General features: G+C 40.6%; 1 protein-coding gene across 1 annotated transcript; it reads right to left on the reverse strand.

The window, feature by feature from the left end:
* Nucleotides 1–1,093: 1,093 nt before the first annotated feature.
* Nucleotides 1,094–24,263, reverse strand: RUFY2 (RUN and FYVE domain containing 2; the record flags this gene model as incomplete). The annotated part of the gene is made up of 18 exons (XM_084264587.1): nt 1,094–1,237; nt 2,064–2,141; nt 3,086–3,134; nt 4,088–4,182; nt 4,746–4,875; nt 6,667–6,786; nt 10,657–10,754; nt 11,402–11,569; nt 12,222–12,338; nt 13,095–13,196; nt 14,277–14,346; nt 16,047–16,112; nt 16,693–16,754; nt 18,876–18,999; nt 20,237–20,338; nt 21,823–21,940; nt 22,395–22,568; nt 24,188–24,263. The coding sequence occupies 18 exons, from the start codon at nt 24,261–24,263 to the stop codon at nt 1,094–1,096; spliced, it is 1,893 nt and encodes a 630-aa protein (XP_084120713.1).
* Nucleotides 24,264–27,150: the final 2,887 nt, after the last annotated feature.

Genomic DNA, 27,150 nt, shown 5'->3' on the forward strand with positions numbered 1-27,150 from the left:
AAGGGGAAGAGGGTAGATGGGTTCAAGCACGGTGCCATGGAAGCAAGGACAATTTATCACAGGCTGTGTTTCTTTGCCTATGGGAAGGGTAAGGACTTACAGCAGGGTGAAGAGTGGTCAGACCTAGATGTACTCAAAAGAATGAAGTTAAATTAAAAATAAAAAAGAAAGTAGTTTAGGAACAAACAGTTCCCAGTATTTAATCCTAGTCCATCTTGGTTGCAGACTCAATCTGCTTCAGGCACTACACCATGACTACGCGTACAGGCAGGGCTTACATGAAAATAACACCAAGACAGCTGTTCAATGTCAGGCAAAAACCTTGAGCTGGACATCTCTCTCTCAATGGAACCACAGATATGTCTGATTAATAGTTAATCTCAAAAAGTCATTCAGCAAAATGCACCTTCCTTCAAGTGCCTACAAGCACCGCGCATTCCCTGTCTGACAAAATCTCCCCTTACACCTGTGACTACAGCCCAGAATCCTTAGTGCAATATTCTGGGAATGTATCAAACCTTGTAACTGAGGGGCAGTAAACAAATACAGTATTTGGCAGTACCTTACCAGACCACTGCAGTAATTGTGTTACTTTTTGAAAATACAATTTAAAACTAGCTATGGCGCAGTTTGGCTTCACAACAGCGTATGGCAGGCACGTTCTGCAGCAGAATTAGGGTGGACTTGTTGCAGGCTAGCCTGTAAAAGCAGGTAAGTGTATCGCCTTTCTCAAGGCCATGATAACAACTAAATACTCATCAAGTAACATGCCAATGCAGAGTCTCCTCCATAAGCTGCCCTGCTTCCTCCAGAAGAGCTGCTGAGCCATCTGCCGGGCTAACACTGCCGCCTGTGTTTCCAGCACGCGCGTTCTCCATCTTGGCTGTCCTGTTTTCTCTCTTTGTTTCAAGAGGAAGCAGACCAGGAACTCCTCCACCGTACCTTGAAAATGCAACTCTGCTTACCTGACATTCTGGAAATACTGCTGCACGTTCTTTAACTGTTTGGTGGGGGAGGGGGGGTGGTGTGTTGGGTTTGGGTTTTTTTTAACAGGATTAGCTAAATACCAAAAGGTAATACATAATTTGGAAGGTTATGGCACATTAGAAGAGCACCTCTGTATAAGTATTGCATGGCAGGAGTCACAGACCCGAACAGGCTTTGGTGAAGAAGGCAGAGGCAGTTCATTGTCAGAACAGGCATTACAGAAGATCTCCCCACAGTTTCTACAATGATGCTGAATAACCAGGATGGGGAAGGCAGGAAGGAAAAAAAAAAAAAGATACAGTTTACAACGGTGATACAGCTGGTAACTGGCTGCCTATGAACAACATGCACAGAGCAGTCTGAAACCTGACTCCTTCCACCTTGGTCTGAGCATGGAATCAGTTTCCCAAAAATAATTCATCTCAATCCCAAACTACGATGCAATAGGCCATGGTCTGTCTGGGACTGCACCATAAACAGACAGCTTGTCTAGGATGTATATAATACATACGTATTATATACACACAAGTGCTTTGAAGCTTTCATTCATTCCCCAGATTAAGAACATACTCAGCTATATAAACATGTATTTTAAGCAACTATACTCAAAGACAATGGAGGATTCTGTCAGCTTCCTAACTGAAATTTAAAATAGAAAAGGAAAATAAAAATTCCTGCACACATTATTAAAGCGTGGAAATTAACAGCAAAGTTTACTTTAAAATGACAATAAATTCAAACTCTCTCAGTGTGCTTTATTAAAAAAATGCCATAACAAGACTTCCATGTGTGTCAGACTGTAACAGTGCCAGAGCTGAACAAGATGGAGGTGACAACTCCACAAAGTAAGATGAGTAACTTTTAAGTCAGTTCCTTTGTGGTGTTCACCAAAGGGCAGCGTCTCTCTTCAAATTAGGGCCCAGCAGCACCGTGCATATCAAAGAACTTGAAAGACATCTCAAAAACAACTGTGCGTTCATCTGAGCGCTGGCATTTCATGCTGCAGCTCTGAGGTAAGCAGTGCTTTCCTCAAAGTACATGTAAACAAGTTGGAAGAAGCATTTTAAAAGTTTTACCTTCCTTTTGGAAAGAGAAAATTCCTTCTCACATAACTTGCAATGTGTGGCCTCTTTGTCCTTCAACCAAACCTGGCCCTGGAGGAAAAAATGACAGTAACTATTTGTACCTGATGAAGTGAAACTTTGGGACAGGACAAATCAATAGCAGAACATTTACTGCTTGAATGGCTTTGTGTCCTGAGACCAGTATAATGTTTTGAAGACCCTCTAAAGCAGGATACACCTGCTCCAAAACACTGCAAAAAACCTGAGACACGTCAGAGCAGGGACAGGTGCAAAGAGAACGGGCTCGAGGTAGTAAAGCTGGTCAATGGCTGAGCTGGGAACAGCAAGAAGCAACCCAAGCCCCAGGGCTGAAGCTATTTCCCTGCCCATCACACAGGAACAGTCCCCAGGATATGGGGAAGCAAAATAACTAATTGAAAACCCCAAACAGGACAGCGTCAAGAACTGTTAATTTTCTTCTGTCTAAACCAATTAATAAAAACAGGAATCCGGTCAACACAATCATTTCACACACCTTTGCCTGGACTGAAGTAACAGGCAAGGTGACCTACCATGTGATGGAACGTGTGCAGATACGATCTCTGCTCTCAAGTCCTCCCCATGTAGCTCTTCAAGAAAGCTCCAAACCTCTTGACGTTCCATATCGTATTTTAGCAGCCTTGGTGCTACAAGTTTACTTACTTTCTTAGATGATCAAATAGTTACCAAGCACTGAAAAACAGTGCCAAATTTGAAGTCCTGCATGTTGTGTACCAGAGGAAGGGCATACTGCTGCAGGAAACGGGTCAAAATGCACATCTGTGCCTCAAACAAGAAAACCCAAAAGCAACCGAGTATCTTTTTTTTCCCTCATGAGGTTATGGGGAGTCTGTGGTTCTCTCCCAGAAGAGGAAGTCATACAAAGAGTCGCTTCTGAAGAGCAGTTGTTGGGGAGAAGTCTTTGTATGCTCGTAAAATATTTCTAAGGGAGCAGTCTAAAATAAAAGTTTCTCTTTCCTCCAAATGCTACTAACCTGCAGTGCTTTATTTGCTTCTTTTATATCTTCTATTTTCAGTTTTGATCTAAAGAGCAAGACAAAGGTAGTTCAAACTTCTACATCATCAATTACAGTCTTTAAGTTGTAGGTACTTAAAAATTATGAGCAAATTTGTGTAGCATCCAGGAGATGCAATCGGTATCACACCTGCTGCAGTAAGCACTACGCAAAGACAAGCTCTCCCAAAGAGCTCAGAAGAACCCTTTGTTTGAATGGCTGTAAACCTGCTTGGGGTTATGTGGCTAAGGGAAATGTTGTTACCACCGCAGCTCTGTGCAAATACCTACAGCTCAGAGTGCTGGTGAAAAAACAGAAGTGAAGCTTCTGGACTTGTACAAGGCCACATAAGGCCTTTCGGGGAAACCAGCCTCCCCACAGCCGTTCAGTGCCAGCCCCCTCAGGACTGAGTCACCACAGACATCCCAAGTTATTCTACTGACGTCCACATCAGTCGCGGCAGAACAACTCAGGCGAAACCTCACCAACACATCATGACAAGGAGAGCTGTGCTCCAAGCTTACTGCTCACTACAGTCTGAAGGGGTTTTGATACAGTCATGCCTTACATCCTTTACAGACTTAGCTACAGCGGCCTGTAACGCTCATACTGAGCCTTCATCCCTTCAAAGAAAGGAATCCCTGAACGTGCAACCCTCACAAAGCCGCATGCTGTCCTGCTGCTGCTATCTCCTACTTTGGGTTCTTCTCTGGGAATGACACAACACACAAACAGCCTGACTGCCCCCAGCACAAGCATCTCCTAAATGCCTCCAGGCTCTGTTAAACCACGACTTTCTGTTCAGAGCACAGCTACCCCACGAGCCAAAACCAAACAGACCTGACCCAACCAGCCCTATTCCGACAGCTGGCCCGGCAGTATTGCCCTATGCAGCCTAATTCACACGGCCACCCTCCTCTTACTTTTCACAATTCAACTCTGTATGGCAAAACCAATCATCATCAAGAATAACAGAATTACTCGCTCAGCTTGGATGCCAGTTCTTGGAGAGCAGCTTCTTGGTCCTGACACAACCTTTTCAGTTGCTTGTTCTTTTCCTGAAGTTTAAGGAATTCCTTTAAACAAAACACAGAACAAACAAAAATCCCCAGTTATTCTCAAAATTGTACTTGCCTGCTTCCCAAAGCTGATCCCTCTGAGCAAGTCAAGCGAACAAATGATCCATCACACTCTCTATTAAGATTCCCAAATCCACCTCAAAGAGCAAGGACTCAGGACTGAACTCTCTTAGAGCCCAAGACATGAAGCAATTTTGCTTCTACAGAAAATAACAAGGACTGACTGGGGAGATCAACAGCACTGCACAGCCATGTATACCAAGTCTGAGAGAAGCTGAAGCGCTCTGTAGCCTACAATGAGAAGCCAAAGTCCTCAGTACAACTGAGAAAGGAAAACAAGGATTTAATTTTTCCTTATTCAAAGCACAGTTCTGGTCTAAGGACTAAACAGGGATTAAAAAACCCACCCCATTTTTTCCTTAATCTATTTGTGAGACTCCATTAAACCTAATCTCTCTTATCTACTTGCAGGAAGTCTTAAAAATACCACATATCTAAGTCCATCATGAACTTTGCAGTCAATTTCTAAATTACCAATCAAGTTTTACCACAGAATTTACTTTTTTAAGGTTAATTATTTCTTGGGTCTCTATTCTCAGATGAGATACAGTTTCCTTTTCCTTCTGAAGATCATCCTCTAAGGTTTGCCGCCACTCTTTTTCTATCTTCAAATCTGTTTCCAGCTGAAGCCTAGGATGTGCAAAACAAAAAACAAACAAAAAATCACTGTGCATAAGAGCAGCATATTTAGAAAACAAAAATTAGTTTATTTCTGGGTGCAGTATACTATTATCATAATAAATGATCAACTGACACCTTTTCTACAGCAGAAATCTATTTTCTACAGCAGAAATTATCTAGAGCAGAAATCATTGTATTTTAAACATCTGTGTAATAAGTAAAGCCAAACACCATCACTCAGAAAACACTTTGAAAACAAAGTGTGTTTAAAGGACCAAGAATATGGCATCATTTTGAAGAGCTGGCCTTTGTAATAAATGAGCAAAAGGAGTTGAACCACGAAATTCCAGAATACTTTTAAAATATGCATCAGAGAAAGTCCCCTTACCCCTACACAGCTCATTTCTCAAACAAACCAAACCTCCCACACGCACCACCTTTGGTCCTGCAGGCCACAAGTCCGTAGATGTCCCATGCTCAGAAAGGTTATTTAGTGCTACACCCTTAGATGTGCATCTATTTTAGACTAAGGCTTATGGCATTTTGAACAGGACTGAAAATAAAGGAGGAAGGGCTTTAAATTACTCTTTTTATTGAGCTCCCTACATAGCTGAGGTGCACCATAAAGAAGGATCTGAATTCTGTCCGTCTGTAACTGGAGTCTGGTTAAAAGGAATTGGGGCCACTCCGGCAGAAGATCCACTCTAGCTGGAATTTCACTATCTGGTGCATGGAAGAGTTGGTGTTTAGGATGTTGCAGAGAACCCAAAGGTTGGAAGCACACTGCTCAACCCTCTGGATCTAAATTGTGCCAACACAAAAGGAGGAATAAGCCTGAGAGTAGTCATGTGAGGGACTTTGATGGAAAACCTGTTTCCATGTTAACTTCCCTGTTTTAAAACCCAGACCATTTTTAAAGGCAAGACTTAGATTTTGGGACACTACCTCAGCTTCTGGCTGGAAAAGATCAGAAGTGAAAGTGACCTTGAGGGTTCAGAATTGCAGAATTCTAAGGCGGGGCTCTGAATTGTTCTGCCAAAATCTGCAAAGATGACTGTGGCAGTAAAGTGAACAGGTGTCACGACAGTTAAACAAGCTTATTCACATTCAGAGTTGTAAGAGGGGCAGGGTGAGCTAATAATTGGATTGGAAATCATTAAATTTTAAGCCCCAATCCTTGTCGTACCACAGATTTGCACTGTTTTAAATAATTCGCCTGTTATCTTTCCAAACAGGGAAGTTACCTGCCCTCACAGGGAGCTTTTGACGTGTTTGTTCACATCAGTGCTGAAGGATTTAGCAGGAGAAAGGCTAAAGGGTTGGCTTTTATACTCCTTTTGAATATTTATGATTCCAGTGGATTTTTATTTCCTGCACAGTGGTAGGTTAAACCGCTTCTACCTTATTCATTAAGCCTCATCAATTAAACTAATATCATGCCAGTTCTGCTTAAATTTGTACTACTACATACTTGTGGGTGTGGTTAAAAGTGTGTACTACTACTACTACTACTACACTACATCTTTTCCCCCCTTTATGATGATTTCCTCATGAATTTAGACGGCACTTTTAGACCAAAAAATGTCATTTCCCCTCCTTTCAAGCTGTGCACCATTTTAGAGGCACCCCAAAAGTAACTTGACTTTCTTGGAACAGTCTATTTTCTCCCACCTTGCCAGTGCCTAAAGATCTTTAGCATCTACATCCTGTTCAAAACCGTTTATCAACAACCAGGCCGTAGTAAGACAATGTAGACTCTTCACTGCTGTGTATTTTTCAAAAAAGAAAAGATATACTCACAGCTGCTTCTCCTTCTGGGAGAACTCTTTCTGCAGACTTTCAGTTTTATTCACATATTCCTGTTTAAGTTTCTCGTCCTCGGCTTCAGCTTCCATTTGAGCCTTCTCTGCTTGCTGCAATCTGGTGTAATTCAAATCAACTTTGGGTAAAACTGAAGCTAGAACTAGGGTGTAGAGGGTGAAGAAGACAAATAAAAGAAAAATGGGGAAATAGAAACATTTCTAAATAAAAACAAAGTTTGGGGGAAACTCACAAACTCAAACGAGAAATCCATACAATGCCTATAGCTCCTGTATTTTTTCATTCAGTAAAAGAATAATCACTGGAAGTAATCACTGCTTTATTTTATGCTTGTGAGTAACAGATGCCAAAGCATGACGATACATATTTCAGAATCGAAGCATATACCTTAATGTTTTATTTTTGGGTTTTTTCCCCCCCCTTTAGCACATGTTCATGTGTTATTTTTGGAAGCTTTCCCCTCCCCCCTCCAAATAAATCCTGTAAAAGTCCTTGGCTTGTACTAATGGGCAATTAAGACAGCGCAGAGCATGTGTTGTGCAAAAGCAGCTCAAAACAATTCAGGCATAAAGGCTGAATACAGAGCACTGCAATCAGACAGCAAAAAAACTTAACTGGCCTAATACAAGATGCACCCTGACAGGTTCCACTATGTCTATAGAACCACCGCAACTACATCGTATTAGTAAATTAAATAATCTGTATTAAAGTTAATGCATTCTTACACTGGTTAAAATAGCTCCTTACTATAGGAAAAATAAACTAAACTGATTAAACAAGAAGTGAGGGATTGTTTTTTTAATATAAGTTTCCCTTTCTGCCTCAGGTAGCACTTGTAATTCAGTAGTTCACTGTGTTTCCCCTCTGCTTGGTCACCTCTTCAGTCCAAAAAATAGAAAGGGATGTAATGTAACCACAATAAAGGTCCTAAAATGGAACTTGTGCTTTAGCGTGGCTACGTGTGACTCAACAAAAAGGCAAGAGAGTAAAAGAGCCTGTAAAATACCACTGAACGTCCCTACCTGCTGCACCATTTTCAACAAGTGTTTCAAGGGCCTCTCAGATAAGTGGTGGGAGAAATCTGTGACACTGTGCTTGATTTCTCACTTCCCAGCAGCTAGCTGAATGCAGAGTAACCCACAACTCCCCATGTCGGCTAAAAAGAGACTAAGTTAGCAACGCGTCTAACATTTGTGCTTCTACCAGTGAAGTCGCACCAGCAGAAGCTTCCACAACTGCCAGCAAACACATGAAAGCAGCCTGGAAGTAAACTACTGTACTGTGTACTGTCACATTCAACTGTACCAGCTGTTTTAAGAATGTCACCAGTCACGTTTGCAATGGTAGTGCACAGAGCACTAAAACACACATGAGAAGGAGAATCCTGGGGGAAAAGCAGGGTTGATTCACTGGGCAGAAGCAGCTACACAAGACAGTAACACCAAAAGCAAGGTAACTCCCTCCCTAAATCGCAAATCAAACTGAAGCGTAGCCTCCACAACCAAGGGAGAAAGGGAGCCAGCCAACCCGAGCTACAGTCCCATCTGCTAGACTAGAACTAAGGCTAACTGTGCCGCTGGAATTCAGACAGGTGCTGAGCTGGACCGAGTTCGCAGCAGGATCTCTGATCCAAATGACACTGAGGCAGATACCTGTTTGCACAGATGCCTGTGAGATGGTTAACGCCCCCATTTCTGCTTTGGTCTGTTTCTTGCTCAATTCAGCATTTCTGGTTTGGCTTTTCTTTGAGGGTGGGAGATTATTTTTATTTTTTAATAGCCAGCCCACGTTAAAAGTTCTCTCTGATTCCAAACCAAGGAATAAGGTGATATATCATCATGAAGCAGAAACCCTTTCTCTACCATTGCATCCTGCCCCACTTCCGCAAACACATTTGAAAGACCCTAAGGTCAACTGTCCCTCCACACTTCAGCACAAACAGTAAGCATCAAGGGCAGCCAGCAGCTAAAACTCTCTTACTTCTGCAGTGAGGGCAAGCAGAAACCCAGAGTTGTAAGGATGGGGAGAGAAAAGGGGTTGGGCAAAACCACAGGTTATGTCTACAGCAGGCAGACGCAGCCACAAACAGACAAGAGACTTAGCAGACAAACAAGCTAGACAAGTTCAGGATCCCGGCCCTAAATCCTATTTATTACTGTCACTTCCCCTGTAACTATCTCGGTGCAGCTGTTCTAGGCAGGAATCGCAGCTACAAACTCTGCTAGAGCCTGCCGCTCTCCCTGCCTGCAGCCCCATCCAAGCCCAGGCTCCAAATGCACTTTAACTCCTTGAATATATTTTACATCCCACCACTGAAATGGAATTGTGCTTTAGCTGTTTTATCCCCAAACCCCGTAATCCTTCCACTGTACGTACTGAACACCTATGTTGAGATCACCCTCTTTTTTTAAGTATATTGTTCTGCTATAGCGCTCAGCTCCCCTCCACCCTAACTCCTGTCATGCTGTTTAAGAAAACAGTGCTAGTTACAACCAAAAAAGCCCAACAGAGAGCATGCTTTTGGGACAAGTACAGCCTAGATGTGAAAGAAATAAGCAGGGGAGAGGGAAATACTAGTCAGAAGGGCTATTTTTTGAACCTATAAGTACCATAAAGAATAGGAAAAATCACTAGATTAGAAAAAAATGTCGTAGAAATGTACGGTCAAAGTAAAGGTTAACTAGTCTTTTAAAATAAAATTTGTTTGACAATTAAGAAGTGATTAAATAGCATTAGAAAACTAGCTTACATTTACTTAATAATAGTGCAATAGTTTTCTTTTTTTTTTTTTTAAGAGGGGTAAAGTGAGATCGGAGATGATGTTCTTTCTTTCAGAAAGCAAAACAGAACCCAGCTACGATCAGTTACAGTGCAGGCTTTCTAATACCACTTTATCTTTAAAATTTTAATTTTACAATTCTTAAGGTGTGTGTTATCAGTAGTTATTTAAACACAACAGATCTGTAAGAGCTTTCAGAATGATATATCTTTGACAAGCTTATACTGGTGCTGAGCTTCATTGCTGGCACACTTGACGAATGACATTGCAATAGTCCTAGTTTGAGTTAACAGATCTTTGTCACTTCATGAATGCAGCAGACAAAAATTAAAGACACATGAAGGCAGCAAAACAGTAAAAACAAAAATTGGGATAAAGGATAAAAAAGAAAAAGAAAAAAGAGGGGAAAAAGGATGTCAATAAAAGAATATTCATGTCACTTTTTTTTTAAATACATAACCATGTTTTTCATAATCAGATTTAAATGAAGGAAAAAAAAAAGACATGTCAAACACCAACATGACAGGGCATATGGATATGTTATAGTTTACAATTAAGAAGGTCAATGTTGCATCTAGGCCACTAAATTAAAACATATGAATCCCACTTTATTATGTCATACATGCAGTGCAATAATGTAAATTCATGAAGGGGAATTCTAGTCTTTCACTTTTCAACCTTTCAAACACATTTATCTCATGGAAAATAATACTGCTTCTGAAGCAACGGATGATTTTAATAGCTTCAGCAAGTACAGGAGTGATCCACAAAGGCATTAAACGTTTATATTAAGCAGATGCTTAAGTATAAGGAAGCTTAATGCTTTGGTTTCTATTGCATTTCATTCCAGTGGGGCAGGGGGAGGGAGAGGGAAGAGGTCATAATGAATCAGAATTTTGGAACAGCTAAAAGAACAACTTTTGATATTAGCACCAAAACCCAGGACCAAGAGAAAGACGGTGAAGGAAGAAAACTGAAAGATTAACTTTCTATTGAAAGCAAGTGTATTTGTTAAAAAGTAAAAAACCCAAAGGCCCAACCAAACAGTAAAGAATGAGTTAAAAGTTTAAGAAAGGTTCCTTTTTAAATGTTCTTATTTAAAGTTACACATCAGTTTTAGCTGTGTAGGAATGCAGGAAAATGTAAGGGGATGAAGACACGAATGAAGAAAAACAAAGATGGGCCTGTACCTTTGTTCTAGTTGTTTCATAGATGCATTAATTTGATTGGTCTTATCCTCCAATCGACCAATTATTTCATTCTTTTCTTTCATAGCATCCTCAGAAACCTGTGTTAAAAGAAAAGGTTATAACTTTGAAGTAGGTACATATTACACTGTTACCTCGGGGGGGGTCTTCAGTATCTGAAGGGAAAAACATTAAAATGGCTTCAGGTTTTGATTCTTTTTAAACATTCCCATCTAAAAAAAAATACATGACAGTACTTTAAATCGTCTGTCTAGAGAATTTGTAGTTTTGTACTTTGCAATCGTAGATGCTTTGTAATTAGTACACATTTTAACCCAAACCCTTTCCATTTAACACAACCTTGTTTTCCAAATGCCTTTCCTTGCTTGGAAAGTTCAGCTCTCCTCTTTAACTCCTCACCACGTGCCTGTATTTTCTTGGGTTTTTTTTAATACATCACAGGACAAAAAACAAACTATCGCTCTCTAGTCCATTTAGCACATTATTAGGCCATGATCCTATTCTCATGCTCTTTTTCTCTAGAAACAGTAAGTGGCTGCCCTAAGAACTCCTTTGCAAGAAATCATGCTTGCTTCAGTAACAATCCAAAACAACAAGCTGACCTATGAAGTGGAAAGAAACCAAAAATTAAGGGAAACAGCAGTATTAAACTAAACAAAACAGTAATGCATCTCTCTTGCTCCAATCAAAGCCCTTTCATGAGTTTAACAGCAGATTGTTCCGTTACCTGCAGCTTCTGGTACATCTCCATGTTAATAGCTTTAACTTCATCAAGCTGCTGCCGGAGGCCTATGAGGGTATCCTGCTTCTCATGGATGTCCTTCTCCAGCAACTTCATGGCAAGTTCTATCTCATGCTTCATACTAACTTGAACCACTAGCTCATTCTCCATATCCTATAAAACACAGACACAATGAAACACAGAATATTTAAACCATTTTGTGACCTTTTATCTCTTTATATAAAAAGCCCACTCTAAGGGAGCTGCAGCACCACCCATTTCACCCGCTGCTTTAGCAATATTGGGGGTCAGTCTCTTCTACCTGGTAGTTAGTGACAGGACAAAGGGAAACGGTCTGAAGTTGTGTCAGGGAAAGCTTAGGTTGGATATTAGGAAGAATTTCCTTACTGAAAGGGTTATCAGATATTGGAACAGGCTGCCCAGGGAGATGGTTGAGTCACCATCCCTGGAGGTGTTTAGAAGAAGAGGAGATGTACTTGGTGACACAGTCTAGCGTTGCACCTAGTAGGGCAGAATAGATGGCTGGACTCGATGATCATGAAGGTCTTTTCCAAACAAAACCATTCTACAGTTGTATGATTCTATAATACCGTTACAGAAACACTGATGTATTGACTGCTCAGTTAAAAAGTCCTTTTTATTACAGGCGGTCAGAGAAAAGGTGACTGAAGTCAACTAAAGGCAGCATCTAAGCACAGCAAAAGCAAAACCAGAAATATTTATATCCTGACTCTTTTCAAGCACAATCTTTTCTAGAAGTGCTGTGTAATTCCAGGTCAAAAAAAAAACCACAAAAAACCCTTACTTGTCGAAGTTGTGATTCTTCTCGAAGCTGTCTACGTGCTTCATTGTACATTTCATCTAAACCCTGCCTGGAGTGTTTGTATGTCTGAAGTTCTGCTTCAACATCCACTTTAGTTGCCTACAAAGACACAGAGAATCTCTTCAGCGCAAGTTTAGCCGTCAATAGGATGCCAAGTAGGGGAGGAAGTTTCAAAATACTTTCTCCGAACACAGTACAAACAGGGAAAGAGCTGGTTCTGCTATATGGTCACCACTTTTATAATGAGAATTGAGTACATCTAGCAAGATAAAACATCTGGAGTGCAGTACCGGCCTTCAGCAAGCCACGCTAATACACAACTGATTTGATACTGAGCAGATCAAGCACATGCTTAACCCGTGCTTTTACCATTAAAACACATATATGTAGGAAGCTACAAAACACATAAGGAGCCACAAAGCACAGCTTAAAGAAAAAGTCCAGAAATTGTACAAGCAACTACTCCAAGTAACCTCTCATATAAGGAGACAGGGCAGAATAGAAAGTTTGCCGAGTAACATATGTACTACTTTGACAAGCTTTTCAGGTAACACTGCCTTAAATGCTCATAGGTGTAGCTTAGAGCTTAAGGAAGACAGACAGGAAGAAAAATAGAAAGAAATACAAGGAAAATGCTACAAAATTTACACGTGGTTATAAAACAACCTGGTGTCCTATAAATTTTGATGTATTGATGCCATTAAAAGGCTTTCCAGATCTAATAGGTTCTTTCCCTAATAACAGTTGGTTTAGATTTGGCACAGCTACTGCTTACTTTAAGTTGCGACGTAAGAGGATTCAAACGATGAGGAACCACCCGACGTTACTGTGTTAAATAGAGTAAAACTAACGTACCTCTAGATGATGCTGTGTTTTCATTAAAATAAGGGTATTTTCACTCCTTAACTGATGGTTTTCTTCCTGGAGTTTTATTATATTGTTTTTGGCTATTGCTAACTGGAAAAAAGTAAAGGAAAAGCAGTGTGATCACTTTTATGAGTGGAACTAAAGAAAAAAATGTGATGAATACAAGCCCAAGACATTCTCTGCCCTGTTCTCACAGTCTACCAAACAGGGGTTTAATTCTTTTTAGAGAAAACAAAGCTCCTGGGTTTAGTAGTGAGTTGCTTTCAATACACAACAGCACGTGTAATCAGGATACCTGATTCTTTTATGTCTGATAAAGAATACACTTTCTTCCCTTACTTCATTATGACTTAAGACACCCTCTCAATTCCCTTTCCTCATCCTGTTTTTTTTTTCCTTTCCTTTTGGATTCAAACATAGCCAGTTTTGTTCTCTTTTTGACAACCTAACATGTCATAGGGAGCAATTTACATAAGGTGACCTCTCCCAGATGAAAAGAAAAACATTCACAAAAGAGAGAACGTTACAGCCGGCCCCTGCAGTATATAGCCAGCTGATCAAAATAAGCAGACATCTGGGCTGATGGCTCATAAATAAATAGTAAATGCTAATAAAATATCTGAGAATTAACACTTTAAAAGTTTTCCCTCTATCTGGGTACATTAATACTGAAAGTGAGCTAGCTGTCCCTTCAACAGCTGGATTCTGACATTTCAGTTTTACACTTCATTAACTATTTCTCAAGCAGCTCAGATTAAAAAAAAAAAAAAACAAAACCAAACAAGATCTTTCTCTAATAAAGCTAAATATAATGGAATATAGGCTATCAATACAAAACCAGAGGTAAGCAAGCCTAAAAGCTGTACATAATAATAGTGAACAAGAAACAATCCCTTGGAACAGTAGCAAAAACTACTTGCTGAACTACATCTGTCTCTTTGTAGCAACTGGTGTAATCTATAATGGACTAGTCATCTGCATAGAATCAGGCTGACAGCTAGCACTAGCAAGGGCTCCCTCTTTGGGTTTTGTCTGAAGTAGGAAATCACAGAATTCATTTACTTATGCTGCTAAAATAAAGGTCTATTATACAGAACTTAGGTACATCAATATAACCTAAGTATATTCAGAAAAACTGTGTTTGGCAGCAATTAACAAAAAAAAAATTACCTCTTCGATCAGTTTAGTGTTTGATTTCTCTAGTGAATCAACTCTTGCATGTAGACTGCTAACTGTGCTACTGAAAGAGAAAAAGAAAAAGCATTATTCAAAATTACATCAAACTCTTGCATGTAGACTGCTAACTGTGCTACTGAAAAAGCATTATTCAAAATTACATCAAAATTAATTCACCAAGCTCAAAAGCTTCAATGTGAGTTACAATGAGGAAGGGTTGAGTGCTAAAAGGTCCGCTCCCCTTATTTGAGGTTTTCCTAAAGGTAAAAAGATTAATCTCCTCCGTGGAACACACATATACTTCTTCCCAACTTCCAATGTCATCCCTGTCACTCAAACTCCTGGTTGGGTGTGACTTTACATGTGTTCGCCCTTTCCTTTGTCCTCCACAACTATACTGTACCCAAATATTTAATGAGTTCCCTTAAAAGACAGTTTATAATCTTGATGGGTTTTTCCTCCCCATATGAAGAAACCATTCTCTACATTCTCTTCCTCCAAAATCTGTTTCTTTTATAGAATGAATTGCTTCTCCACACTTCTTGAGATTTATTCTTGGGCTACCTCCTTCCTGACGCCTCTGGACTTCATTTGGTCACACACAGAAAAGACCCTATTCTGTAACACCATTTACTTCCCCATGTATTTGTAGTGTGTTCTCAGAAGTTCCCATTCCATTAAGAACAGCAAGGCAGAGGAGGTGAATTGCATTAATGCATTCTAGAATGTGTGAAGACAAAAAGCTGAACCAAAATAAAAGAGAAGAATTGTTGAACCACTGGTTTGTGAGCAATTCCGTGTCTAAACCAGTGTACCAGAACACAGTCTATACACAGGGGTTCACCTCAAAAATGATAGCTATTTCCTCCTGTTGTCCTGCTGAAGGCTTCTGCTCAGTGACTGACACAATTTCAGATCAGAGTATCTTTACAGCAGCCACACTACTATACATACTTACCACTAATGAGCAAGATTGCTACCATTAAAAAATAAAAATAGGATTATATTTCAAAATGGGATTAAGAAGATCAGCTATACTACAGATTTTATAGAAGCTCTTCATGTGTTTTTCAGGTGTTGTGGAGTTTTTTTCTGGAGTTTTTTGTTCTGGGTTTGTTTTTTTTTAATTTTTTCAGCTCCTTGCACTGTTTAGTTGTGTACAACACTCCTCAGAGAACTACAATCACTCTTCCTCTATTTGTAACAGTAGCAAACACAGTGGTGGCCTAGGTTTGCTCCATCCAGCAAAGTAAGGGGAAAGGCTGCTTTCCTGAAAACTGTTTTTACAGGAACCACAACCTACGACTAGCAAGTAGTTTCTAGAAAGCAATGAACCGATTCAGTTTTGCTCCTAGGCATTAATACTACAAACAAAAATATTATGAAAGGCAAAGAAACAAAAACACGTGGGTTAACCCAGAATGCTCAACAATATTTCTTCTGAAAACTGTTGAATCAACAGATCAAGCTTTTCATTCCTGTGAAGTTACAAACTGTGAGGACCTTGACCATTTTTGGCCTGCTGGTTTTTCGTTTCTTTGAACAATAAAGGTTCTGACTGTCAAAAACAAAAGCATGAAAACTGACACTTCCCAAGTGTCTCCAGAAGAGCACATCCTCTCCAACTTCACTACATCCTCAATCTAAATACAACAATTTTGCATCCCTTTCTCTGAAGTTCTCTCTAACAAAGCTGTAGTAGAAAAGGAATTAGAGGTGTTTTCCCTGCAAGCCTGGACATGAATACTTCCAAGTAATACTTACTTCAGTTGTCTGTTTAGTTCTTCAACATAGTTCTTCTGGTCCAAAATTGCAGCAATCTGCACATTTCTAAAACGAGCACATAAAAATCAGCTTTAAAACAAATACATGGTCACCTATGTATTGAAAACTACATATCTACCATATGCAAATTGTGCTTTTTAAAAATGGGAAGCAACTTCATCTCACTGTAATATAGTCAGTAAACTTAGATGTGGTGACATCAGTGAGAGACAAAACACCCCAATACTTTAACAGCAATTCCTCTACATGGAACACAACACGGTCTCAAAAGAAACATGGATGTTGCTTTACTCTGCCACAACTCTGGTTCTCTGAGATGCTGGGTAAATACCAAGCTGAGGGCTTTAAGGTTAGGCGGTTCCTTTTCACTGCCACCTTGCAATCCTCCAGTACTGTCCAAGAGGTGAAGGAAGCAGGTGACGTTGCTGAGGCCTGTCTCAAGAGCGTAAATATTCACCCAGCTAACCACTAATACAGAACAACATGGCATACAATTTTTCTCAACGCTGCAAGATCAGGAAACTTCATCTTTAGAGAACCTGACTTACTTTTACAAAGAAAGAGGGCACCAGTCAAGAAACTATTTGTTAACATGCAAAAGCTGAGGTATTTGGTGAGGACATACCTTTCTTTACCTCCAATGTCATCATCACTCTTTAAATACATAGAGAAATCGATCACCCCGACCTAGGGGAAAGCAAACATACAGAGTTTCATTCATATTGTATGAGTAACTGCTGTTGCTGTTCACAGTCTTGTATCTATGTAATTACTAAAAACTCAGTTACATCAGCTTTTTTTAAGATTGGTCCAGTTTCAGACAGAAGCTCAAAAATCTAAATCATTGAAACAAAAAAATCCTGCATAAAAGGTTGTGTAGTCTCACATATTTGCTAAGCAATTAAGTTAATTATATTACCTTTAAACAAAATTAAAAACGTGCCAGGTACCAAATCCTGAAGAAACGATAGCTTCTTACCTCTGACTGATCTTAGCCAAGAACTTACAGGAAGACCTCCGTTTGGGGAATTACCAGACACTACTCAACCCAGTCACAGATTGAGCAGACCTGTGATACTTTGCCTGTAGTGCTCTACATGATTTCCAAATCTCCCAAAATGATCTTTTCTCCACATTCAGCTTTTCAATGTTTGTTGCTGCCTCTCCACACTTGCTGATTCCCACGTGTGCCAACTCAACTACATTCATTTTTTATAACCTACTAAATCTGATTCTAATTAATTTATTTTCTATTCAGTTGTAATTTAATCATATATATTATAAACAACATTGTCATGAGCTATACTTTCAATTTATGGATCCGTTAACATAAGTTATTTCATGACATTTGCTTTACCAAAACCCTTCTTTTCTGGTCTCTAGTAGCTTCTTCACAAAACTATTTCAATTTCTCTGACCTATTGCTCCCTACCCAATGTCCCTTTAGCTTTTGAATACAAGCACCATGCAAAGTCTAATATCCCCTCAGTTTGTACAACACTCTCCTGTCAGCTTCCTGTGATTGTCTTCTACTTGTTCTTTCTGTATCTCTTCTAAAGCATCCATTCTCCAAAAGCTTTTTAAAGAACCTAATTTCCTCATTCAAGCAAAATCCTATTTCTATAAAAAAGTAAAATGTTATCCCTCTAAAAGTTACTTTAATTCTTCTTTAGTGCAAATGTACATTTAACTACCAAATAATATTCTTCTCTCATACCAAAACTATGGCCCCGGATGTGACCTCCATCATCCTTCAGAAGTTTATCTTTCTCCCCAGTACAACTTGCTTCTGCTGGCTTCTCGGAGCAGGCGCCTTATTGACACTATTCTTCACAAACAGAATTCCCCTAAAATCTCATCAGGACAGCCATTACTACCTTCTCAAATCAAGTTCTATGTCCTATTGCATGGCAAAGCTACCAAGTGACAGAGTTTGTAATTTATTATGCAATCACATATTTCTCAATACCAGGAAGAGCACATTGATAAGTTTGAATAATTACAGGCCTTTCGGTATTACATCTTCTGGTACACAAGAACAGGGCCTACAGTATTAGCCAGTAATTAGAATGGCCAACTGAATGAACAAGTTAACCCTCTGATTCAACAGCACACATTCCCAATTAGCTCTAACTTTTCTTTGCCATAGAAATCACTTTTTCATCAAATACATGCTGAAATAGAGTAATAACCATTCAAGCTATCGGGACTTTTCCCACAAAGAAGATGGAAAAAAACCAACTGGGACTGAAGACAGCCTACACTTATTTATAAATACTTGTGCATCTGCCTTCAAAATAAACCTGCCAAGATTTTCTTGGAAAAGGTCAGAGTTCAAAGTCAAAGCATTGTGCAAATAAGTAAGAATTCTAAGTTTTGTTTCGCAGATTGAAAGCAGTCACCCTCTTATAAAGTCTTCTATTACACTACAGGAAGCAAATTTTTGTTTCAGGTCCTTGAAATGTTCTTACTGTGTTCCAGAGGAACAATAAATGACCTGAAAAGAATAAACTGATCATGGAATTAGACTTCTCCCACAAAGGAAGAGTTACAGAATTAAGATGGAAAGAACTCTGCAGTGCTACTATTGCATCTGTCACATCGATGACAAAACTTTACCACTGCACTCTGACAATTATCAGCACCTAAAGGTCTGACCCTACTGATACTGAAGTTAATGCAACAGGTCCCAGTGATCTAGGAGATGAATCGCACGCAACAACCGAGGTCTCAACTCCATAGTAACTAAACACTGTGCATAAAAATTATACAGACTGCACATAGGTTACTCTACCTGTAGTGACTTACTTGTGAATCTAGGTCTTCTCCCTTCACGCACAGGTTAGCGTCTATCACATTTAACCCAACTAACAGCCCAACAATAACTGCTCCTTCTTCCTCCATCATTAGCGCATGATACTCGTAAAATTCACTGTTAAAGGAGAAAATTGCGTCTTACTGGTGTATTTGGTATATTTACTTCCAATGAACTAATAGCAAGTGACAACCCAAATCTGCACTGTTTCTCTTATTTAGCCTTACTCCAGTATCTTTAAAGATGAACTAGGTCTGCCCACAGTGCCACCTCATAAATATTTAAAAACTGAAAATGTGTGCTTTATCTCAGAGGCTATTGAATGCAAAGATACTACCTTCGTAGTAGCTGGTGAAGGCCTGGAAAAATTTGGGGGGCAAGATTTATTTTGCCTTAAAAAAAACCCCAAACAAACCCCGAAAAAGGCTCTTCCCTACACACTTGCTATTAGCCACTTTTGCATAGGATAGTGCAGCAGCAGATGTTTGGCCACACTGACTCAGACAACTCTTCCACTGTTAACAAACACCATACAATGCAAAAGAAGAATGGTAAAAAAAACCCAAACAAAAAAATCACCTTGTGTGAAAAAAAAAGTTAATGAACACACAAATGAACACACACTTGGAATTAAAAAAGCCAAGGAAGAGATAAAATAAGATAAACAGGAAGGTCTGAAATGCTCAAAAGGTTTTTAAAAAGAAAAACACGCTAGTAAACAGCAGAACAACAATATTTAGATCCTTCTCCTTGTAGTTTTTAAATAAAGTTTTAGACTCTTGTGAACCAAACTGTATTTGCAGTGGAAAAGTCCAGAACACCACCGTTAGCCTGACGTTATCTAGGCACACGAGAAGCCTCAAAAATATGTACAGGTTATACAACTGAAATTAAGATGGCAAAGGGTTTTTTTCCTTTGTTCTTCAACCACCCCACCAGAAAGGAGAAATTATAGTGTAAGGTAAGAAAGCAATGCCAGTTTTTGAACTGTGAAAGGAAATGGAAGTTCAAGGCCATCATCCTCTGTGCAATTGTAGCTCAGTAGGAAACCATGCACATGGTAGGGGTGAATTCATCTCCTCTCCAGAGGTTTCTAGCAAAGGAATGCAGCGGGAACCCTTCCTCATTGCCCTGATTTATGGAAGGACAGCCAGGCAAGCTGCAGAAGGCCCACCTACGTGATGGGGAGGCTATGCTGTTTGGTTCCTTTTCCCTGAGGACTAGAAGAAATCAGCCCTCAGGCCAGAAGCTACACCTTGCTATACTAAAGATGTGCTTCAAAGTAGCAAATGGATTTTTCTTTCAGGAGACTTAACCTCTAAAAATAAATTATAAAGAACACTTAATTGTTTACCTGAGAAGATCTCTCTGAATAATTAAACAGCGAAGATAGTCAGCCATCTTCTTCTGCATTAGCGCTAGCCGTAACCACGCCCGGGCACGGCCCAGTGGTGTTCTGAATAAAAGGGACATGAAAACAGTCAGAAATCACCAATATATCAATTAATTTACTGCCTTAAACATCTTATCGGTCTATTGATAGAGCAATTGGTATTTCTGAAAGGGTATTTTAAACTATTAGCTGAGCAAAGCAGCCTGGGAATCCGTAACACTTTGACTCCAAGCCTTGCCGTAATATCAGAAAAAATTCCATCAACTCAGCTGGTATGATCTTGGGAGCAGACCCTGGAAAGACCAGGAACAGAGAAAGCACCAGAGCCCGACAGCAAAATTAACTGTTTTGCTCGGAGAGTGAACACATGCAACATCCTACGTGCTGTTGTATTTCAGTGTGGTTTGTTGTCAAGCTGTAGGTGGCCAGCAGCAGAGAAGGATGTTAAATAGCAGCGCTGCTTTCCTCCAAGTACCTTCTTCTTAACCTGACAGCGCCTGTAAGGATAATCTTGAACTGCTGTTTCTAGCTGAAGTAGAATGTCAGGAACAATTCATACTCCTTTCTGCAACTCCCTTAGGAAGTCTCACAGGAATTGAAACAGGAGCCGAACATTCATTACCACTCGCCACGCAAGCCTGCCTTCCTGATCCTCCTCTCTGGGCCTACGCAACACACACCATGTTCTAACTTTAACTCGTACTTGTTTACAGATTCTTAGAAACACAAATCGATGTTGTAACTGGCAGACCTTGATGTCTGACAAATTAAACCAGGACCTTTAGATCCTCCTCTTCTAGGTCTTGCATGCTTCAAAGTTGTAAGCACATAAACGCAAAGAAAACCCAACCATAAACCCCAAAACCAAAGTAACAACCCAAAGCCTATGTTATTTGAGGATAGGCAGAGTCTAACAAGCTTGGAAAAGGGTACTATTTCATCTGGCCTTATACATAAGTAATCCTTTACATACTGATGCACTTTAGATAAGGCCTGAAGCTATACCCTCTAACCCTCATGCAGCCATACACAAATCACAGCGTTACCAAACCCTTTTGAAATTTAATGTGTGGCCGATTATAAAGCTAAATACAAGAGCAGAGGTAAAGGAGAAGATTACAGTTCATGGCATCAGTTTAAATTTGGGAAGGACCTCACACACAAGAATCTGAAAAGCTGCCTAATGCTTTCCTCTTCAGTATGTCACCTTTCGCTTTTTATGCAGCATTTGCAGACTAGGCTTACATATTTGCTGCAGTTCTAGGCTGCAGACTGTTTGGTACACAACCTGTTCCTTTTTGCACAGTTTTTGTTCACCATTCAGAAAACACTTCTTCCAGAAACACCAGAAAAGGACATAAAAATACTAATTTTTCAATCTGTTTTGTGCAGAACACAAAAATCTACCAAGACACACCTGTGCTCTCCCCTAATATTGTGTGCTTGTTGTTCAAAGGCTTGACTAATGCCAAATGAAATCACAAGACACCTGTGGATTCTCAGTCAGCCCCCTTGTTTTCTTGCCTCGTGTTCCCAATACTACTTACTTAAGGCCAGGCAAATCTCTGACGCTCGCTGCTATTTCCTCAGCTTCTGGATACAATTTCTCCACAAGTTCCAGAGGACCCCAGATGGTTTTATTGTAACTAAGAAAGGATTTTCTTACTAGGAAAAGAAAAATTAAATAACTGAAATAAGTTACTGGAGTAGCTTCCTTCAAAATAGCTGGCGTGACTTGCAGACACCAGGTAAGACACTGGTCAGCTCACCAGTATCCAAAGCCAACATCCAAATTACTTTGCTGTGGACACAAAATTGCTGTGCTAGGATAAAATTAACACAGAAAGGATAACTACCTAAAAATATAAGCTACATACACATGTAGAATTGTGGTAATCACAGGACCACTTAAAAGAAATGGTATACAAAAGAAAAAAAGTAAATAAGGAAATATATGTTGTGAAGTATTAATGATGGCACTATTAATTATAAAGGTGACAATTCATGTATTTTCTTCACTTCTTAAGGAAACAACACGCTCAAGCTTTATCTCATTCAAGAATGGAAGAAAACCACGGTGTTTGGGATGAGAGCTATGCAGCTAAAGTAATTACCACACCTTTAAGGCCATGCTTCAGGCAGTGCTCCATGACAACAAAGAACTGCTGCAAAGGTGGGTAGTCAGAATCCAAAGTTCGGCCAAAGCTCAAGGCTGATTCGATGAGTCCTTTGATACTCAATTTAGCCATGTTCAGTAAATTTGCTCTTTCTACAGCTGTAGGGTCCTTTACAGCTAAGACAACAAAGACAGAAAAAAGTTATGGTTCAAGTTTTACAAGAGACGCAAAAGAACAAAACGCTTTTTGGCCATCTTGTTCAAAGAAAAGCTTATCTTCATCCAGATAAACACAGAGGAATAATTTAGTAAGCGCCGTAAGCCACCATGTTACAGAAAAGCATCCCCTCCAACAAATACCCTCACAGATCTTACATTGCTTTAAAGAGAGAACGAGAAAACAAGGCCTGAAATTACAGTTCTCAGGCACTGTGTTGTCTCAGTACATCTCAGAAGCAGTCAGTAACTGCAAATTAACACAGGCATTAATGCTGTGCTCAAAAGCTCTGCTGCATAACAGCAATGAGGGCCCTTACCATGACATCAAAGCAGCATTCCTCCTACTAATGTAAGTATCTATTTGGTGTATTATAGTCTATCTACAGAAACAGACACTGTACGTCTTCATCACATAAATGCTTTCTGCTGTAGTCCTAATTTTAGTGACATGAACGTGTGCTTTGCTTTCCTTCTCAGGCTGTACACAGTCCGAGCCAATAAACCTGGAATGGTTTCAGGAAAACACTACATATGCTGCACGCTGAAATATCAGGTTTTTGGTATAGCTACAAAATAGTTTCTGCAGGGTAAAGTTGAAGAACTAAAGGTTTTGCTTTAACAAAAAAACCCCAAAGCTTTCAGTAAGCTTTATAAAGTTTACAGTACAAAATTCATGTTTGGGGATTAAATGTAATCAATACAAATCCCACAGGTTTTAAAAACCATTATAATCTGACAGAAAGAATGAGGTTCCTCCTCTTAAAGCTTCATCTACTGAAGTCGGAGCATTCAGAAGATTCTTAGTTTGGTTTCATTTGTAATGAAGCATTTCAAACATTCTGGCCACCCTGTATTTTGTCAAACTGAAACAGAGACAAAACAACCCTCTGTTCACCACCATCAAAGTAACTTGGAAAGAAGCAAGACAAGATGACAATTAACTGCTTTCTGCTATTTGTAATCAAAGCAGCAAATTAAGTTAAAAAAAAAAAGAACATAGTCTTTTTTAAGAGAGTGAGACCCAGACATCAAAATTTGTATGCAGACCTATATTTGAGAAAATATGTGAACCTCTGTATTCATCTGCAAATTTGAGTACTGTTATGTGACGTTATCTCTTTGCACATCAGAAAGCCCAGAGAAGTGTACATAAAACCAAAACCAACAAAACCAAATCATTATACCAGAGGGACACTTTCTCAGTTCCTCAAAGAGAAATAATGACTGGTCTTATTTCTTGCACACTGCAGCTTTAGGTATTTAGATATTAGAAACTTAGACAGTTACTAATTTTCTGTATTCCTGACTGCCTGTCAAATATCAAATGACCATATTATCATCCAACCTATCTGCTTTCTAGGAAAAAAAAAATACTGAGCTGATGTACCTAAGATAGATTTTAAAACTACTTTTATAGCCCCTCAATTTACCAACACTGTAACAGAAAACACTGCAAGACACAGCAGACAATTAGCGACAGTGCTCTGGCAAAAATTTACCCAGTTAGCAGTCACAGGTCCCTAGTTTTCCTCTTGACTTCCTGCCCACTCAGTGGCTGGGGACTGAACCAACCCTACCAAGAGCAGCATCAGTCCCCATCTGGAACAGACAGAGGCTTGCAACAACCAGACCGTTTCTGTTGGTAAAGCTCATGTTAGATTTTTCACTTTCTTTATTAGGTACTCGTGCTAAATATGAGCGCTGTTATACAAAAAGCTGTGTTAGTTCAGACTTCAGGTAGACAGCTCTGCGCTTGCTGTGCACTCAGTTTATTTCCCCAAAGGCATCTTACAAATCCATTTCGAGGTGACCTCCTTTCGGCGTTTGGAGCTGATCCTCCCCGCAGGCAGACTTCCACACTTACTGTCCTTTCAATCGCTCGCACAGTCTTTCCGAGGTAGAAACACATTCGTTTCAAGGCACATAGCTATTCATCCGCTTCTTAAAAATCAAGATTTAGGATTTTGTGTGACACGTTCTTCTAGTAACTGCTGCTTAGGGATCAGATGAGGCAGTTCGTAGATACGCGGGGCAAAAAAAGGAGCTATGGAAGGATCAGAAGGGCTCTGCTCAGCCCAAAGCAGCAGCAGCAGCCCCCAAAGGACTGTTTGCAGGTCTGACTAGCAAGGCTTGGCCCCGAAGTCAACGTTCCTCTCCTCTCCCAGTTTCAATGAGCAAACGCTTACCGCAAAAAAAACCCAACCCCAAAACCCCAAACCAACCCAGTCCTACAGAAACCAGCCAAGCGCGTATTCGCCAAGGGTACAGGCCACACAAGGTCGTCCCGTGGCACCTGACGGCCAGCAGGAAAGCAGCGTTTTCCTCCAGAAATGCCTGCTCAGCAGCCCTCCCCGCAGCCCGGTCCCCCGACGCACCATCGGGCAGGTTTCCATGAGCGCCGGCCGCACCTCCCGGCGACAGGGAGGGAAGGAGACAGCGCCGGCAGCGCCCGGGCCCCCGCTCCGCCTGACAGACCGCGGGTCCGTGTGTCGCCCCCCGAGGCTGCGGGCGGCCCCCAGCCCCGCTGCCGCCGCAGCGGACATTTTCTGCCCGTGCGGGCACCACCGCAACGCAGCCGTTTTCCCCTGGCGACTGAGGGGCGGCGGCCGCCTCCGGCCCCTTCTCCCCCCTCCGCTAGCCCCGGAGCCCCCCCACCCAGCCCGTCCCGTCCCCCAGGGCGCCGCAGCCACCGCTCACCCATCGCTAGAGAGGAGGAGCCGTCGCCTCAGCCGCAACCTGCGGGCCCTGCGACTCCTCCCGTCCCGCCGCGGCGTGAGCACGACCCCTCCGCCCGCACCCACGGGCGCCCCCGGCGGCGGGAGGACCCGGTCGGGACCCGCCCGGCGGCAGCGGCGTAAAGGGGGAGCTTGCTCAGCCTCTCGCCCCTGACCAAAAGCTCCCTTTATTCCCAACAAAACCCTGTTCCAACAGCGGAGAACGTCTCAGAACGAATGCTCTAAGTTTAGACAAATCGTTAAGTACCTTAAGGAGTGTTAAACTGGCCTACATATAAATTCCTGGTTTTCATTACAAAAACCCCTGAAATTTGAGCGTCACCAGAGAACCTGCAGGCCTTGAACTCTGAGGCATTTAAGATGAAGCAGTTTTGTGTAAAGGAAGAGAGGGGGGCTATGCCTGTACTCACTGCCCCACACTTTGCTTCACTATTCTAACTCCTGCTCTTGGCGCAGGCCAGCTCTGGAAAGCCTAACCCTGGCCCCTTGTGTCCTTCACCATTCTCTCCAGCAAGTAGCACAGAACTGCACAGGGGAAAAGGAGATCACAGCCCTGGGCTGCAAGGAGAAGACAACGCAGACCCTGTCCTGCATCTACCATTACCACTTATAAAAGAAATAAAGCCACTCATATGTTTACACACTTAACCACCCACCACAATGGGCTCTGATCCTTTGAGCCTGGCTTTTAAAAAAAAGGGTGTTTTATTAAGAAAAAAAATCCCAGCAGCACATAGTACAGAAAAGCAGTACTGAGTAATGTTTTTCTGCTTTTACAAGAGATACCTTTGATAGATGAGTGGTTTAGAAAATCCTATCTCAGTTGGGTTTGAAACTAGCATACCAAAACATTCTTTAATCCGTAGACCTCTGCTCAATCCACTTTTTACCATGCAAGAAGAAAGGAACATTTTAGAAGCGGGTAAGGAAAGTGGGGATTGTTCTTGTGCCTGATTCTCATGCAACTTCGTGGGAGGATGGCAATATTTCTTAACTTACTTTTCAGTAGTAAGCAGCTTGTTCCCTATTTTCTTACACTAAATCATATAAACTTCCGTAGATACATATCTTAAATGGGGAAAGAAACGTTTCTATACAAGGTTAGGCTATTCTGAAAGCAGTACTGTAGATGAGGGGGGTTTTTACCCAATTTCTTGATCTTTTGAAAGACTCAAAGCCAATACAGTTGATGAAGAATATATTTTCACCTGAAAAAGTCGATCTCCTGTCAACTTTCAAGAAAGTATTAACAAAGCATGAACAACAAAACCAACACCAAATTTTTATTATTTCAAACATATTAAAAAAGTTAGGGAGCAGTTCAAAAAGTGAAAATGCCAGCATTTGACATGTAGAAGTTTGTCTGCAAACACATGCGTACAACTACTTTACAACAACCCAAGAGAAAACAAATCCTGACAATTATGAATAATCAAAAGAATTGATGTTTCTACGAGCAAGCTTGGAAAGAAACTTCTTAGTAATAAGAGTGTGAAGTAGTATTGAGAAACAACAGATCTGTCAAGTAAAGGATATTTTGTATTGTACATATGCCATCATCTGCAACAGAACCTGAGTATGTAAACTTTAGTCACCAAGCTGCATCTCCAATGTTGTTTCTTGGGTTTTTTTTCTAAGATCTGATAAACTGAAACCAGAGTTTTACTATGATCTTCAACTGGACAGCATTTCACAACTGATTTATTTGCTAAATATGTTAGTTCAAGGAAGGGAATTGAGTCAACATCACATTTCTCCCAGATACGTGCAAAATCAAAAGCTAATTAAAGGATCCTCACATGAGA

This window comes from Gallinula chloropus (assembly GCF_964237585.1).
Source record: "Gallinula chloropus genome assembly, chromosome: 5".
Taxonomy (NCBI): domain Eukaryota; kingdom Metazoa; phylum Chordata; class Aves; order Gruiformes; family Rallidae; genus Gallinula; species Gallinula chloropus.